Source organism: Quercus lobata, chromosome 8 (genome assembly GCF_001633185.2).
Source record: "Quercus lobata isolate SW786 chromosome 8, ValleyOak3.0 Primary Assembly, whole genome shotgun sequence".
In the NCBI taxonomy this organism is placed as follows: domain Eukaryota; kingdom Viridiplantae; phylum Streptophyta; class Magnoliopsida; order Fagales; family Fagaceae; genus Quercus; species Quercus lobata.
In genome coordinates, this window is record NC_044911.1 from 47,177,452 (window position 1) to 47,192,843 (window position 15,392).

The 15,392-nt window shown below is 32.7% G+C and overlaps 1 protein-coding gene across 1 annotated transcript; it reads right to left on the bottom strand.

Annotated features, from left to right (window-relative positions):
• Nucleotides 1-316: 316 nt before the first annotated feature.
• Nucleotides 317-5,482, bottom strand: LOC115957706 (granule-bound starch synthase 1, chloroplastic/amyloplastic-like). Its single transcript, XM_031076019.1, has 14 exons — nucleotides 5,138-5,482; nucleotides 4,370-4,747; nucleotides 3,866-3,946; nucleotides 3,654-3,752; nucleotides 3,448-3,537; nucleotides 2,628-2,691; nucleotides 2,435-2,535; nucleotides 2,227-2,336; nucleotides 1,911-2,154; nucleotides 1,632-1,808; nucleotides 1,337-1,528; nucleotides 1,132-1,218; nucleotides 901-1,029; nucleotides 317-745 (listed from the first exon to the last, which is right to left on the bottom strand). The coding sequence occupies exons 2-14, from the start codon at nucleotides 4,730-4,732 to the stop codon at nucleotides 629-631; spliced, it is 1,854 nt and encodes a 617-aa protein (XP_030931879.1). The 5' UTR covers nucleotides 4,733-4,747; nucleotides 5,138-5,482; the 3' UTR covers nucleotides 317-628.
• Nucleotides 5,483-15,392: the final 9,910 nt, after the last annotated feature.

Below are 15,392 nucleotides of genomic sequence, written 5' to 3' on the forward strand. Positions count from 1 at the left end.
TTTATTGCCGTAGAAAGCCCTATATGCCTTGTTGTTATGTAGCCGTGTGAGCTTTTGAAAGATTGTTCACGTCCAAACGTGTCTGTTATGTTATGTAGCCATGTGAGCTTTTGAAAGATTGTTCCTGTCCAAACGTGTCTCTTATAATCGGGTTAAGAACTTCTAGCAATTCTGCGAATTTGAGTCGGTGACATCTATTTTCAGTGGAGTGGATGGCCCATGGACATGTAACTTCTTTATTGTTCCTTATAGCAACGAGCCAGGGAAAGTTAGTGTATAAGGAAAATCGTATAGTTTGATCTTGTTGGCATGTCTGTTTATAACAAGATGATTGGTTTATTCATGATGGAGAGAATTGAGTGAAAAATCCATAAAAATGCAATTGTTGGTTTTGCCTACCTGCATGTAATATGTATACTATTAAAATCCTTATACTATATACTGGCTGTTGGTGTCACATTGTTCGGTCGAACTATTACTACCATCTAAGACCACCAACTAGCTATTACTATAACATTTTTCCCAGCGAGAATGAATAACGATAAAGGAAGGTCTGTTGACTGTTAGACAAACAGTAGCAGATATTTTGTTAGTCTTTGGAGTTCTTGCTTTAGGCCTGCCATAGCTCTTAGGGAGTTGCAACGTTTTCCTTTGCGAGTGGAGCTATTTCCTCACCCTCAATTCCAGGTTCACTTCCCGCCACCCCCAAACTTAGCAGCACCTCCTCCCACTTCTTAGCAGGTCCCTGCGCCATTACAACATGATTTACAGATTAGCATATCTTCTATGGACTTTGAATCAACCAAACAAAAATTAATAACAAAAGGAGAAATGTTCTATTGTGGCTTGATGATGCTAAACTATACTTGAATGATCTACTTGGCAAGAAGTTTCACCCACCTTCCATGAGAGATCTTGAGCCATGCAATTCTGTATTATCTCAGAGAAAGCTGGAGTTCCGTAGGTTGTGAGGGCCCTTTTCACATTTGTAGCCACTGCAGTCACATCGGCAGGATCAACAGCTTCACACTGGAGGATCATTGGTTAGGATTCATGTTTAACTTAACACCAAAATGCACATAAGTTAAAGTTGCCGTTAAGAAGCATGTGAAAGGAATAATGAGTTATTACTTCAACATTGAAGCTTCCCATTTGAAATCCTGTGAAACCTTCTTTAACAGTGTCAACCAATCCACCAGTTGAGGCAACAATAGGTACCTGCAGTGTCATTGGAATGGGGGTAAAGTAGTAAGAAAATAGAGGGTTACTTCAGTTTTTGATGCAGAAACATATAGCAATAGGTAGCAGATTGGGGAACTTTGAGTAGGCATCATACAGTTCCATAACGCATGGCATGTAATTGAATGAGACCACAGGGCTCAAATCTACTAGGAACCAGTATAAAATCAGCACCAGCTATTATCATATGAGCCAGGGGAACATTGAATTTCGCCACTCCTCGGGCCTTGTCAGGGTATATTTTCTCCAGCTGTTCAAGCTGCTTCTCCATTGGTTTTTTGCCAGTCCCCTTAAGAAATATAACAAAGCTCATAATAAATTTCAAATCTGTTTTTTGTAGTATGATCACTATTATGATCAAAAAACGAAACGGGGAATATAAAAAGGCTTACAAGGACTATTATTTGAACATTCTCTTTGATAAAATGGGGAATGGCTGCTACGAGAATATCTGAACCTTTCTGCTCTTCGAGTCTACCAATGAAGCCTATGACAGGGATGTTTCTATCCACTGGCAATCCAACTTCAGCTTGGAGGGCTTCCTTCAAAAGAGGCTTTGCATCCAACACCTATGAATGCCAAAAATTTGAGAAATATTGGGTAATGAAGCAGGGATGTTAATCAAAGACAATGATTGATGTGAACACACAGGTTTGTGAAAAGATTCTTACGGTTGAAGCATCATATTTGACGTTTGTATATTTGTCAGTTAAGGGGTTCCATTCCTGGACATCCATGCCATTCACAATTCCTTGAATGCCAGTTTTACGAATGATGTTATCCAATTCCACTCCTTTGTCTTCGCCAGAAACAAGTTCTTGGGCATAGTATGGGCTCACAGTTAAAACCTTGTCTGATTCTAAAATTCCAGCTTTCATCCAATTGATTTTTCTTCCCTTGACTGGCTTTTCATACCTGCAAAGTTGCTATTGTCATATGAAGTTCATCATATAGTATTTTGTTATATTGAGTAGATCAAAATCATACCCATCAATAAAATCAAAAGAGCTTTTCAATTCGTCTGGGAGATTGAGAAGTGAGAAATCTGTGAAGGCAAATCTGCCTTGGTAAGCAATGTTGTGAATGCAAAAGGCAACCTGAAAATTTTATAAAGCACAAATCCATTTTTGAGTAAAAGGTGTTTTAACCAGAATTCTTATATAGATAATTCAAGAGAGATAAACGAGGAACCAACTCTGGCAGTGCTGTATATGCCTTTTGGTTTGTATATAGTTTTCAGGTAGCATGGGATCAGGGCAGTGTGCCAGTCGTTGGCAATGAATATGACCTCTTCACCTGCACGCAGGAATATCAAAGAAACAATGCTTAAAATTTATATAATGGAAGGAGTTTATATTCTAATTTTCCTCACAAATGAATGTCCGTACCATATGGTCCAGAGAAATATTCATTGCTGTTAAGTGCTAGAACCCTTGGTGCCTCTAGAGCGGCCTAAAAGCCAAAGAAGTTGATAAATTAGGGAACTATAACCAGAGTGAATGGTGTTTTTGGGTCAGATATGAATAAACATGATACATTAAAGAAAGGATAGATAATCAATACAGAAATATGAAACTAGAATAGACATTCATGGATTGCATGCACGCTAATTTGTGATTGTTACTAAAACATACTATTCTCAACAGTTCTATGAACTCATTAATTTATTGTGCAACCTCTATTTCAAACAACCTTATTGAGCCACATGAAGGAAATTAAGACATGAGCAATACTAGAGACAACAATTTTCATAATTTTTTCACAACTTGTTAAGATGATAAGCTATGATTAGTGTAACATCACTTTAACATGAACTCATTACTAACATTACTTTTATTATACACCAATCAAAACATGTCAACTTATCGGTTGTGAAATTTTTTGTGTCACCTTATTGTTAATACATGCCTCAAGGCTCAAGTATGTGATCTATATATTTTGGTGCAAAACTATTGTCTTTAACCCTTAAATCTTTGATGTATGCTAAAGTTCCACTATTGTCCTCTTTTTTAAACAATACCAGTATACCATAGAAGTCCCATTCTTTCTTGCTACTTCGGTTACTATACATTCCCTTGGTATGGCAAAGGTTATGATGGAAAACCTATTGTGCAACGAATTATGTTGCTCTCAAACTATTTTCCAGCGAAGTACTGCATAGATCAGAAAAGCATATCATATACAACTAGAAGGATGGAGATTATGAACCTGGCATAATAAGCTGAATCGAAGTTGGTTGTCCTGGAAATCCTCTCCAGCCATAGGCCCATAAATTTTGGATTTGGTTTTCCCCCACACCTATATGTTCAGTTATCAATCGATTCAAGCCTATGTTAGTTTGACTCTCTAAAAGTCTTGACACATTAAAAATTGTACCTGTAAAGTAAGATGAAAGGATAATGAAATGGACCAACCTTTTCAAGAAACGCTGGGTGATCCACAAAAACGCGATCTACTCCTCTTTTGTAGCAATGGAAGAAGCGAACCTTTTCGGTTTTATCTCCTACTTTAAGCTACATATCAAGTGGCATTTCAATGTTTTAAACATAGAAAATTGCCTATTAGAGCGAAACCTCTAAGAAGGAAATGAAATATAAAGTTTGCATGCATGTAGACTAGAATATACCTCAATTACAACATCTGTATCCCACGCATCTTTGTACTGGTCATAACGTGGAGAGACAGTCATAACACGATGCCCGTTGGCCTGGACAAGGATTGAGTTTAGTGAGTTATTAATTTTTAGAGTGTGTCTCAAAGCATTTTTAGATGAAATTGCCAAAGGTTTGACAATTTTGCAAAAGTTAAAGAGGATCCTTAAAGATGAAAACAACATTAAGGCTAAAGCTTTTAAGAAAAAACCTTTACAATATTCACCGTTTATATGCTTTATAAATCCAAAACTTTAAAACGCTAATTACTGTCATTTGTCAAACACACAAAATACTAAAGAGCTTTATAGTTAAACATCTACTACCAAAATTCTACAATTAAGTCTCTACTTCCTAAAGCATTGCCAAATGGTGGCATATTCTCATGGAAACCTATATATATATGGCAATTAAGTCCATCCAATACATTCATCAGTTAAAGAGAGAATGAGGCAAAAGAGAATGCTAATTAAACTGACCGCCATTGCTGGTGGTAGACCTCCAAGAACATCTCCAAGTCCACCAGTTTTGCTCCAGGGACCTACTTCTGTCCCCACAAAGATCAAATTCATCCCACTTCCGCAAACAATGGTCCGTGAAGTCCATGCATTCCCACTCTTGAATGTTTTACTCCTGGTTTGCCTGGTAGTTAATTTTGCCATGGTACTGACATGCACTAGTTCATCCACTTTGTTCAAAGATCTTAACCCATTGTGAGTCATGGTGTGATTCATTAAACCAAATTTCATCAGTGCTGCTTTACCCTCTGATCCAGAAGTTACTGATCCATAGTTGACACGAGAACTTGTTGATACAAAGTTTGAACCAGCCACAGTTGCCATTGGTGATATTTTGTTCTGGTAAAGAATGAAACAAGAAAATTACAGCAATTTGATATAAACCATTGATGCTTATTAACATTATATTGAAATATTCAGGCGTGAGTGGTGTGGTAAGTTCCATATGGGTACTAATCAGTAACCACAAGAGTAAATGACTAATATATATATATATATATATAATATAGCTGGATTTATACAATTAAACTTTTGGGTCAAGTGATGTACAAGTTGTTAAAAACAAATTCACGGGCTGAAAAGCTGAAGTCATCTATTCTTGACTACACTTTGTTAAGAAAACATTACAAATTTACTACACGAAATAGGAAGGGAAAACACATTAAAAAACAGGTATAAAACAGAAAGCCACATACCAATCAATTAACAAAAGCAAACACAGATACTTACATTGACTTAATTGAGTTCAGCTCCAAGCATGTACAATGGATTATGCACCAATGCCTAGACCTGACTCCTATACGCTGCACTGAACTGTTACTGAGAATGAATTACGAAGAAGAAGTGAGCTACCATTTGTAGTGGTTTAAGCCAATAGTCTCACTTTCCACATAGCCACCACACAACGGTTGGGAATTCTGAGACGCCCAGCCACCTCAGGATTCTTTTGAGGCTTAAAAATCACAAGACAAGAGACGAAAATCGTGGGGCCAACTATTTTGTGAATAAAAGTGGAATATGCTCAATGAAATTGTTTGCATTCTGTTTATATCTTCTTGGACTTTAGACTGAGTCCAGTGATACGCTCATTACAGATTACACTAGCGTTGGCTGCACGTGCTACCCAGTACTGAGAAAATTAATATAAATTTTCTGTGTAAAATCGTGAATTTTGGCTCACCTAATTTGATTATATTAAAAAAGAAGTTTAAGAATACAATAAAATATCATAATATTTTCACAATATCTTTAATTTTAGAATTTGAATATATATATATATATTTTTTTTTTAAATTTGAGAGAAATGCTACATGCAGGAGCAAAGACTCCAAATCATGTAATGGGCCTTGGGCCCCACCTGGGACGATTAGTAATGTCCGAGGAGAGGAAATGGTTGCTAAAGGGATTTTCAACTTAGCTCTCGTAAACAAGGGGCATTTGGAGGACGGTTCGAGGAGGAATGCCTTCTCGGGCGTGATGAGTATGGGTCAAACATGCACTTTGGTTGCTAGAAGGACCCCCCAATAGGCATTAGCAGTAGGGACACGCCCCACAAACCCACAGGAAAGAAGGAAATACAAAATATCTAAGAAGAGGCTGCTGCTACCGCATCAAATGCGTTGCAGCTACTTTTCTGGTGCCATTAATGTGGAGAGGACTTGTAAACAGTACTGTCTTGGCCACAATAATTCACAGAAGGCTGAAAGGGGGTGTCCGATGGGAAAAGTACTCAAGTAAGGATCCAAATGATCAACAAGTGTAGGACCACGATGGCTTCAAGAAGACTATATAAGATGGGGAGTTCTCTTGAGGAATGGAACGGAGAAAAAGAAAGAGAATACTGTAGCAGTATAAACGGTCATAATATTCAAACAGAGAACAATATATATTCATTTACCTTCCTCGGACTGAAATCTATGGACGTTAACATGTATTATTTGAGTTAAATCGTTGTATAGTCCAATACTAACCGTTGTCCAACTCACTAAGACCTAGTTCTACGGCCCACTCTCTATAAATTCATTGTTTCCGGGCTCCTTGGACCAAGACCCCATACTTCTTGGGCTTGGGCTCCGAATTGCGACCCTACACTACATTCATAACATTTTTAGAACAAATTCTAAATGACAAGTTATTATTGGTTTTAAACTAATAACATTGTTATTGTTATTCTCAAAATATTTATTTTCAATTGTGGTTGGTCACTGAAAACTTTAGGCATTGTAGATACAGTGTCAGTTGAATAAACCAAAAGCACTGTAGCTCAGTGCTATCCATCACTAATAGCTTACATATGATTTGTTGTGAAATTAATGTTAAAATGTTGTGGATTTAGCATTTTCTTATTTAATATATAAGAAACTGAGATTTCAACAATTGTGAAAATATTGTGATAACAATAAGTGTTGTAACATTTTTTTTTAAATATTTATTTTCAGTTGTGGTTGGCTACAACCTCATATTTTATTATTTTATTTCAACTTGTAAGAAATTGACACATCAATAATTATAAAAATATTGTGAAATTTATTGTGTCAGTATAACAATATAAATGTCAGCTTACATCAATATTTAAAAGAAAAAAAAAAAACACAAACCGATTACTGAAAAAAAAAAATGACTAACTAAACCAAAGCATTGTTGTAGCTACAGTGCTGCACAGTGCAAAAACAGTGGATGTACAGTGCCAAGACATTGTGCGCGCATTCACACTTTTATTATAAACATTTATTTTTAGTTGTAGTTGGTCACAGTCTCGTATTTTATTATTTTATTTCGATTTGTAAGAAATTGACACGTCAATAATTGTTAAAATATTGTAAAATTTGTTGTGTTAGTATAACAATATATATACCAGCTTACATAAATAAATAAATAAAAAAAAAAAAACACAAACAGATTCCTATATATATATATATATATATATTAGGCACTGTAGCTACATTGTTGCTTGGTACTATAGCTACAGTGCAAAAAGTACTAATAAGTGTCATAACATTTTCACAAAACATTTATTTTCAGTTGTGATTGGTCACAGTTTCATATTTTATTATTTCATTTTAACTTATAAGAAATTGACACCTCAATAATTGTGAAAATATTGTGAAATTTGTTGTGTTAGTATAACAATATATATATATATAAAAAAAAAAAAAATACAAACGGAAGACTTAAAAAAATGCAACTTCTGTAGCTACAGTGCCGCTTGGCATTGTAGATACTGTGCAAAACTTAAACAAAAGGGTTGAAAAAAAAAAAAAGGACACACAAAACCAAAGCACTGTTGCAACTACAGTGATGTACAGTGAAATACGTTAGGTGCACAGTACCAAAGCATTGTAACGACATAGTCGCTTTTTATATATTAAGAAATTGCAATAAGCTTGTGTTTTTCATGAAGTAGTCTTGAAATAAAGGATAAAACGATAATGAGCAATAGAATTCTTGTGGTTATTATCATATTCAGCTATGATGGAACCCACCACAGAAAATATCTTTCCTAGGACTTTTCCCCTCTATTTATTTATGGCGAAAATGCACTTTTGGTCCTTACATTTTGGGCATATTCTCAATTTGGTCCCTAAATTGATTTAGCTCCTAGATCAGTTCCTGATTTTTAAAAACCGTTTTTAAAATAATCTTTGCCATCAACTCAGTTACGGAAAATGTTGAAGTGGCAAATGTAATGTACTGTTGGCATGTTAATCGCTAATGTGGCTAATAAAATATTTTATTTGATATTTTTTAAATGCCACGTCAGCATTTTCTGAATTAAAAAAAAGCCATGTTAGTTTAATTAAAAAATAAAAATAATTTATATTTTTCAATTTCAATTTAATTCAAACTAAATTAAAAAAAAAAACTTTTAAATCTAATTTTATTATTATTATGATTGCTTTCCTTATTTTTTAGGTAAGAACACAAGAACTTGTTCTTCATGTTCTTCCCGAATCCAAGAACAATCAAACCCAGAACAATGCAAAATTTCATACAAAATCCCTGTCCTCCACCGAAACCTCCTAAACATGAAAAAATCATCAAACCCAAACCCACATGAGAAAACCAACCCAAAAAAAGCATCAAACCTCCAACCTAGAAAAATGTCAAACCCAGAAACATCCAACCTAGAACATGAACTTCATTCTTCATGTTCTTCTCCAAATCAAGACAAACCCAATTAACTAACCCACCCAAAATCAATCTCAGCACAAAAAATTCCAACACAATCAACATTGAAACCTCTAGGAAATCAAACCCATAAATCCAGAAAAATATACAAATCCGCAAAAAAAAAAAAAAAAAAAAAAAAAAAAAAAAAAAAAAAAACCTAGAACAGTTGATTTCCTCGCCGATCTGGTTACCGACGAGGTTTTCGCCAGGCTCCTCCTCCATCCTATTCACGCTCAACAGAACTTCGTCAACTGTCCATCGAAGCCTTCTAAGAGCCAAAACGACGTCGCCACTGCGGGTCAGGACAAAATCTTGTCCTTCGCGAAGATTCTCATGCCATCCAATGCCAACAACGACAGTGGATTCTCCATCCCGAGGTTTTGTGCCGACTCAATCAGATCAACGGTAGCGGACTCACAAGCAGATCACGCTGTCCGATGCCAACAATAGCAGCGATCACCGACGTTCACGGCATGATCTGCTTGTGAGTTTGTGAGCTTCGACGCCTGGTGGAGAAGCAGGCTGAGCTTGTGAGCTTAGTGGGGTAGAGAGTGTTGGGTGAAGAGAGAGAGAAGGAGTTTGAGATTAGTGGTAGAGAGTGTAGAAGATTTTTTTTTTTTTTTTAAGCTGATGAGGTTAACCAAAAACAAAAACAAAAAGAATTATGAATTTTTATTTTTTAAGAAATGATTTAAGTTTAAATTAGATTTAAGGTTTTTTAAAAAAAAAATTGTAATTTACTTTTTTTTTTTTAAAAGTTGGCTTTTTTATTAATTTAAATGCTGACATGGCATTTAAAAAATGTTAAATATATTTTTTATTATTATTTTACTAGCCACGTCAGCAAATAATGCATTTCGTTTGCCACTTCAGCATTTTCCGTAACTAAGTTGACAGTAGGGACTATTTTAAAAACAATTTTTAAAAATCAAGGACCGACCTAGGAGCTAAATCAATTTAGGGACCAAATTGAAAATAGGCCCAAAATATAGGGACCAAAAGTGCATTTTCGCCTTTATTTATTTATTTCATCTTAGTCATATAAAGATATGAAAAAAAAAAATGCTATACAGAAAACATTTTATTTATTTATTTAAATTTTGATAGCATAGATAAAGCATAATTACCTATAGATGGCTAACAACATGTAATTAATGAGCTTTTTATTGTTATTAATAATTGTATGAGATTGGATTCAAGTATGTATCAGAACATGATACACTCTATTTCACTTGAAACATATTATAATTAAGATTTTATGTTTAGTACATGACAAAGTGATTTTCATTTAAAATTTTAAATGTTGTGACTTGTGACATTGAATACACCTTTAAATCTATAATTTATAATCTGAACCATGAAATGAGTAAATTTTATTCAGAGAATAGTGAGAATATCATATCAACAATGTCTATGTTAAAAATTGTGTCACATTCCTATTGGATACCCAATCCCTATTTGGCCTTTTTTGATGGGAAGGTCAACTTGGTTACTTTAGAGGACATTTTTTGTGTGGAAGGAATGTCTAATCCTTGTCAAAAAAATAATGTAATCATTATATATATATATATATATATATATATAATAAATAAAAAAAACTAATGAATATTTCTTGTTCACCAAGGAATATGATTTGAAGGCATATATTGAAGAGATCTTATAATTTCACATGGAATGATTTTTTGTATTTAAAGGAATTCTGTTACTTTCAATTAATAATAGAGAATTATTGAGTGGGTGATTAAAAAAGAGTTAAAGAATTCATAGTTTTAATTTAAGCATATGGTAAAACTATGTTATACGATTTGTAATTTTTATATTAAGTCACATAATGCAAACATGACATGTATGAAATAACTTTTAATATTAAATTTTTTTTTTATGAAAGATTATTAATATAATATAGAATAAATAATGAAATTTATGTTACATTTCTAAAAGAGCTTGAAGTATAATTTTATTTGGGGTATTATTTTTAAGTCTAAAATGCAAAATACACCATCTAATTTTCATCAGAATTCATTCAGTCCTTTAACTTTGCTTTTATTTATTTCAGTCATTCTAAGTATCAAGTTTATTTAATTAAGGTTTCTCCATCAACTTTTGTTAAATGTTGCGGTTAATTGTCAAATTGTTTACTTTTTTTTTTTTCAAATTTTTTGAAAAAAAAAATCAATTAAAGATTGAAAAATATTTTCCAGATCTTTTATAAAAAAAATAAATAAGAAACCAATTGGTTTTTTGGTGTAGGCAGAATTGAATCTCATATCTTTTATTCGACGATAAGAAATTTTACTAGTTTTTTTTTTGGTAAAATACTATTTTGGTCTCTAAACTTTATTAAAATGTTTTTTCGTCCCTAAACTTTAAAAAGTTCTTTTTTCATCCCTATGTTTTGTTAAAAAAAAATTTCAATAGTTTAGAGATAAAAATAGGGATGAAAAAAGAATTTTTTTTTTTTTTTTTTTTTTTCAATAGTATAGGGATAAAAACAAACTTTTGGAAAAGTTTAAGGACATAAATAAAATATTGTCAATAGTTTAGGGATGAAAGATAAACATTTCAATAGTTTAGAGACAAAAAATAAACTTCTTAAAGTTTAGTGACCAAAATAGTATTTTACTCTTTTTTTTTTAATAGAGTTTCAATATCCAGTCTACTTTTGATGATTGTACTATTTATCATCAGACCAAAACACCAATCAGTTTTTGGTGTAGACACTAGACGGGATATTGAACCCTAAATTTCTTATTCAATCATTAGAGACTTCACTCGTTGAGCTAACTAAAACTCATTTAGAATTCATTATTTACCTTTTAGAAACTTAGAATAAAGCAACCCTGTACTAATGAAGTTTTAATTAAATTACTTTTGGCATTTTCTAAATAAATCCTAATTTAATTACATTACACAATTATTTTTACAAATTCTTTTACTTATGATTACTTTTCAATAACTTTCTCATGCATTATTCATTAAATGGTCGGTCTTGTGTATTACACAGAAAGAGCCAACCCATTGGGACAGTCAAGAATGTTGAGTACCACGAATGTCCCTTTAAATCTAGAAACTTACAATAAGAAGAATTATGATAAGAATTAGAGAATCTGTACAAAAATAAAGAAATTAGGTGGGAGTGACAAATAATCATCCAACGTTTGCATTACTGGATTTTGCATGGTCGCAATATCTATCGCATGAAAATCCAATAATGACATTTTGTATTTTTATTCAAAAAAGAAAATTTTAAATATGGAAAAGGAAAACTAATTGGGGGAAAAATTGCCAAATGCCCTTTTCGGGCAAAAATAGCAGCTCTTTGCCCCATTTCCCAAACTAATTAGGAAAATACCCCTCTTTTAAAATTTGATTTGTAATAAATCGAGTTAGGCCCTATAGCGGCGTTTTTAAGGAACCTATAGTAACGTTTTCAGGACCTATAGTGGCGTTTTGTAACTCGACCTCTATGAAATCGAGTTATAGATAAAAAAATTATATAAAAAAAAAAAATTGCCTATAACTCGATTTCATGGAGGTCGAGTTACAAAACGTCATTATAGGTCCTTAAAACGTCACTATAGGTACTTAAAAACGCCGCTATAGGACTCTGGAATTTTTTTTTTTTTTTTAAACTCGATTTATCTCAAATCGAATTACAAAAGAGGGACATTTCCTTAATTAGTTTGGAAAATGGGACAAAACACTGCTTAGTTTGGGAGAAAAGGGCATTTGCCCATTTTCTCCCTAATTGGGGTACTAAAGTTAATTTATTGTTTGTTAAAATTACTTCCAACGGAAAACTTGTTAATTTCACCCCAAAAAAAAAAATTGATATAGGCATTGACTTGCTTTTAAAGAAATATAATCAAGATGATGATGTTGCACTTTGAAATATATCAAAACAAAAAAAATATATGGAAAATATTGTTGTGTATTTCTTATGTTTGCTTTATATGGAATGAGAATTATATCAAATGGTGAGTCATGCGTTTGTTTTAATGATGAAAATTGTTTGTTGTATCATGTGTTTATACACATGTTTTCAGTTTTTAAACAATAGTACACATATTTTTACACACTTTTTCACCTACATGTATTATTTCCAAAAAAATAAAAACTGTTGTTTAAACACACGTATCAAACGGGCTGTAAATATCCTAACATGAGAGGATCTTCTCAAATCAAACAAAGTAGTGCCACTACAAGGCTCTCGGTGATATTTATATGTATGTGTGTGTATGTGTTTAATTTGATCAACAGTTAGGAGAAGGGAATTTAAAACTTGGATGTCTCTATTGAAAGTGTTAATTAAACTATAAAGCTCTTAGCGAGGTAGCGATAAGTTAAAACAAAAAACTGAATTTATATATATATATATATATATAAAAGATAAATTTTTATTTTTAACTACTTGATTTTTTATAAAAATGACTTTTGAAAGATAACTAATTAATAATGAGTAATTGCATATAAAATGAAAAATATATTTCAAAAATATAATCAAAATTGAATAAATAAATCTATATAAATTAAAAAATAATAATAATATAATTATAACTAATTAAATAATTATTTGAAATCAAAAATTATTTTAATAGTATAATCAAAATTGAATAGTAAAATATATATTAAACTTAAAATAACAAAATTATTTAATTTTCATAATGAATGCATATTGTGGGGGTCAAAAACAACAGGAATGATGAACAAACCCAATGAATATGATCGACATAACTAATTTATATGAAATGAGAAGATTATCCACAATGAGAAGATTGAATAGAAAGATTGAAGATCAAGATGAACTAATTGACTATATTTCACTAAAGTATGGCCTTAGCCAAGGTATAAAAAAGGTATTCAAACTATAACAAAGTGTTTTCTCTCTTTCTCTCTCTCTTCAAAAACTAGGATCCCCTCTCCTGAGGTCCAGGTCCTCCTTTTATCCTCTCATCTCCTCCCTTTATAGCTATTCATTATCTTGTTGGATGACATAGGAAGCTAATCCCATCAGACACCTCTCTCCTTACTTTTTGAAAATGCAAGAAGACTTTTGGGGGTGTTTTTACTATTCAAGTTAGTCATTCATCATTCAATGCGACTGACATTAGGTAGAAACATCTAATTAATGCGGGGGTGACTATTGCTTTAGGTTTTGTGTTACTCTCTTCATGTCCTTAACAATAATTTTGGGCCGAGTTATGATCCTCAACTATACTGTTTATCCTTCCTTGGTAGAATAATTCTCGAATTATCTCGGAGGGCAGCAGGAGTCATCTTGCAAGTCATGGCCCTCCCAGGTCCTCGAGCTTATAATGTTAAGGTTTGGGTTTGGCCCAAGCCTTTTATGTTGTTGCTCTAATGGGTCCTCCTTGGCCCACTATTCATTTGGTGGGCACTCCCCCTACACATATAGTATTGAACCAAATTAATAATAATAATAAAATTATTATATAATAAGTTAAAATAAATAATAAAGTTATTTTTTAAAACTTTCAAAACATTTGATAATTAAGTTTAGTTGGGTAGTATTTTAATTGTTTAAATATTTGATAATACAGTTTCACTTAAAAAAAAATATGACAATAGTTTAATATATTTATAGTGAATCATTGGATAAAATTTTATAACTAATTATTTTGGAGGAACAAAAATCGTAACTTCAATTCACAACTTAACAAGTAAGTAGAGTTAGTGCATTACGTTAGTTTGCCAAAAAATAAAAAACCAAGTTGTGTCTTGATATTTAGTGTTGTAAATGAATTAAGTTGTTTACGGACAACTTTAATAAGTCAAATCTACTTGGTTTGACTAACAAAAAAACTTGTTTGTATTTGTTTATCTAACCAACTACCTAAGATTAAGCCTAGTTTTAGATTCAACTATAAAAGGAGTTAAGCACAAATATAATAATGTGTTTGTGAACAAACTTGTGAGCATGATACTCAATTTTAAAATATAATGCTATATGTTTTCTCATAATTCATTAAGTTCTCTAATTTGTTTTCGTTTATTTCAGTTTTCTATGTATTAAGTTTGTTCAATTAAAGCCTCTTCGTTAACTTATGTTAAATGTTATGGTTAATTGTCCTTGTCCAAACTTTTAATTTTTTTCTTCAAATTTTTTAAAATTTAAAAAATCCATTTAATGATAGAAAAATATTTTCTAATTTTTTTAAGAAAAATTTAACCGAAGTTGAATATTAATGTATATTATTTAATTTTTTAAAAATAGTATTCATTATTTGGCTTTTATTACATATGTAAGGGTAAAATTCCCAAGTCAAACAATGGGCCTTGGGCCTCATGCAGAGTCCAGCCACGATTGAGGAGAAAATGGGGCGCCAAAAAGACTTCCAGCCCAACCCTGATAAGTCCAAACTTATTTAAAAAGACGTCCGAGGAGGAGTGTCTCCTCGAACATACCAAATATGGGCCCAACGTGCACCCTATCTATAATAAGGAATTACTCCAAACAAATATTGGTAGTAAGGACGAGCCTCACAAAGCCGGGAGAAGGAAGAGAGTATAGGATGTTCAGGGGGAGACCACAACTGCCGCATTAAATGCAAGGAAGCTACTTTTCTGGCCGCATTAATGTGGAGAGGACAGGCGAACAGTGTTACCTTGGCCACTGCAACTCACAGAAAGGTGAGGTGGATGTTCGATGGGACGGGCACTCAAGTGAAGGTCCAGATGATCAACAAGTGGAAGACTCTTATTACTTTAAGGAGGCTATACAAGAGAAGGGCATCCCCATGAAGAAGGGATCGGAAAAAAGAAAAGAAAGAAGGAGAGATAGAGAGAGAAAGAC

Excerpts from the sequence above, each read along its gene's own strand:
- LOC115957706 (XM_031076019.1), bottom strand. The coding sequence starts at position 4,732 with ATGGCAACTGTGGCTGGTTCAAACTTTGTATCAACAAGTTCTCGTGTC. Across the intron at positions 1,529-1,631 it reads ATGTTCAAATAATAGTCCTT|GGGACTGGCAAAAAACCAAT; the intron begins GTAAGCCTTTTT and ends ATATTTCTTAAG. Across the intron at positions 1,030-1,131 it reads TGGGAAGCTTCAATGTTGAA|TGTGAAGCTGTTGATCCTGC; the intron begins GTAATAACTCAT and ends ATGATCCTCCAG.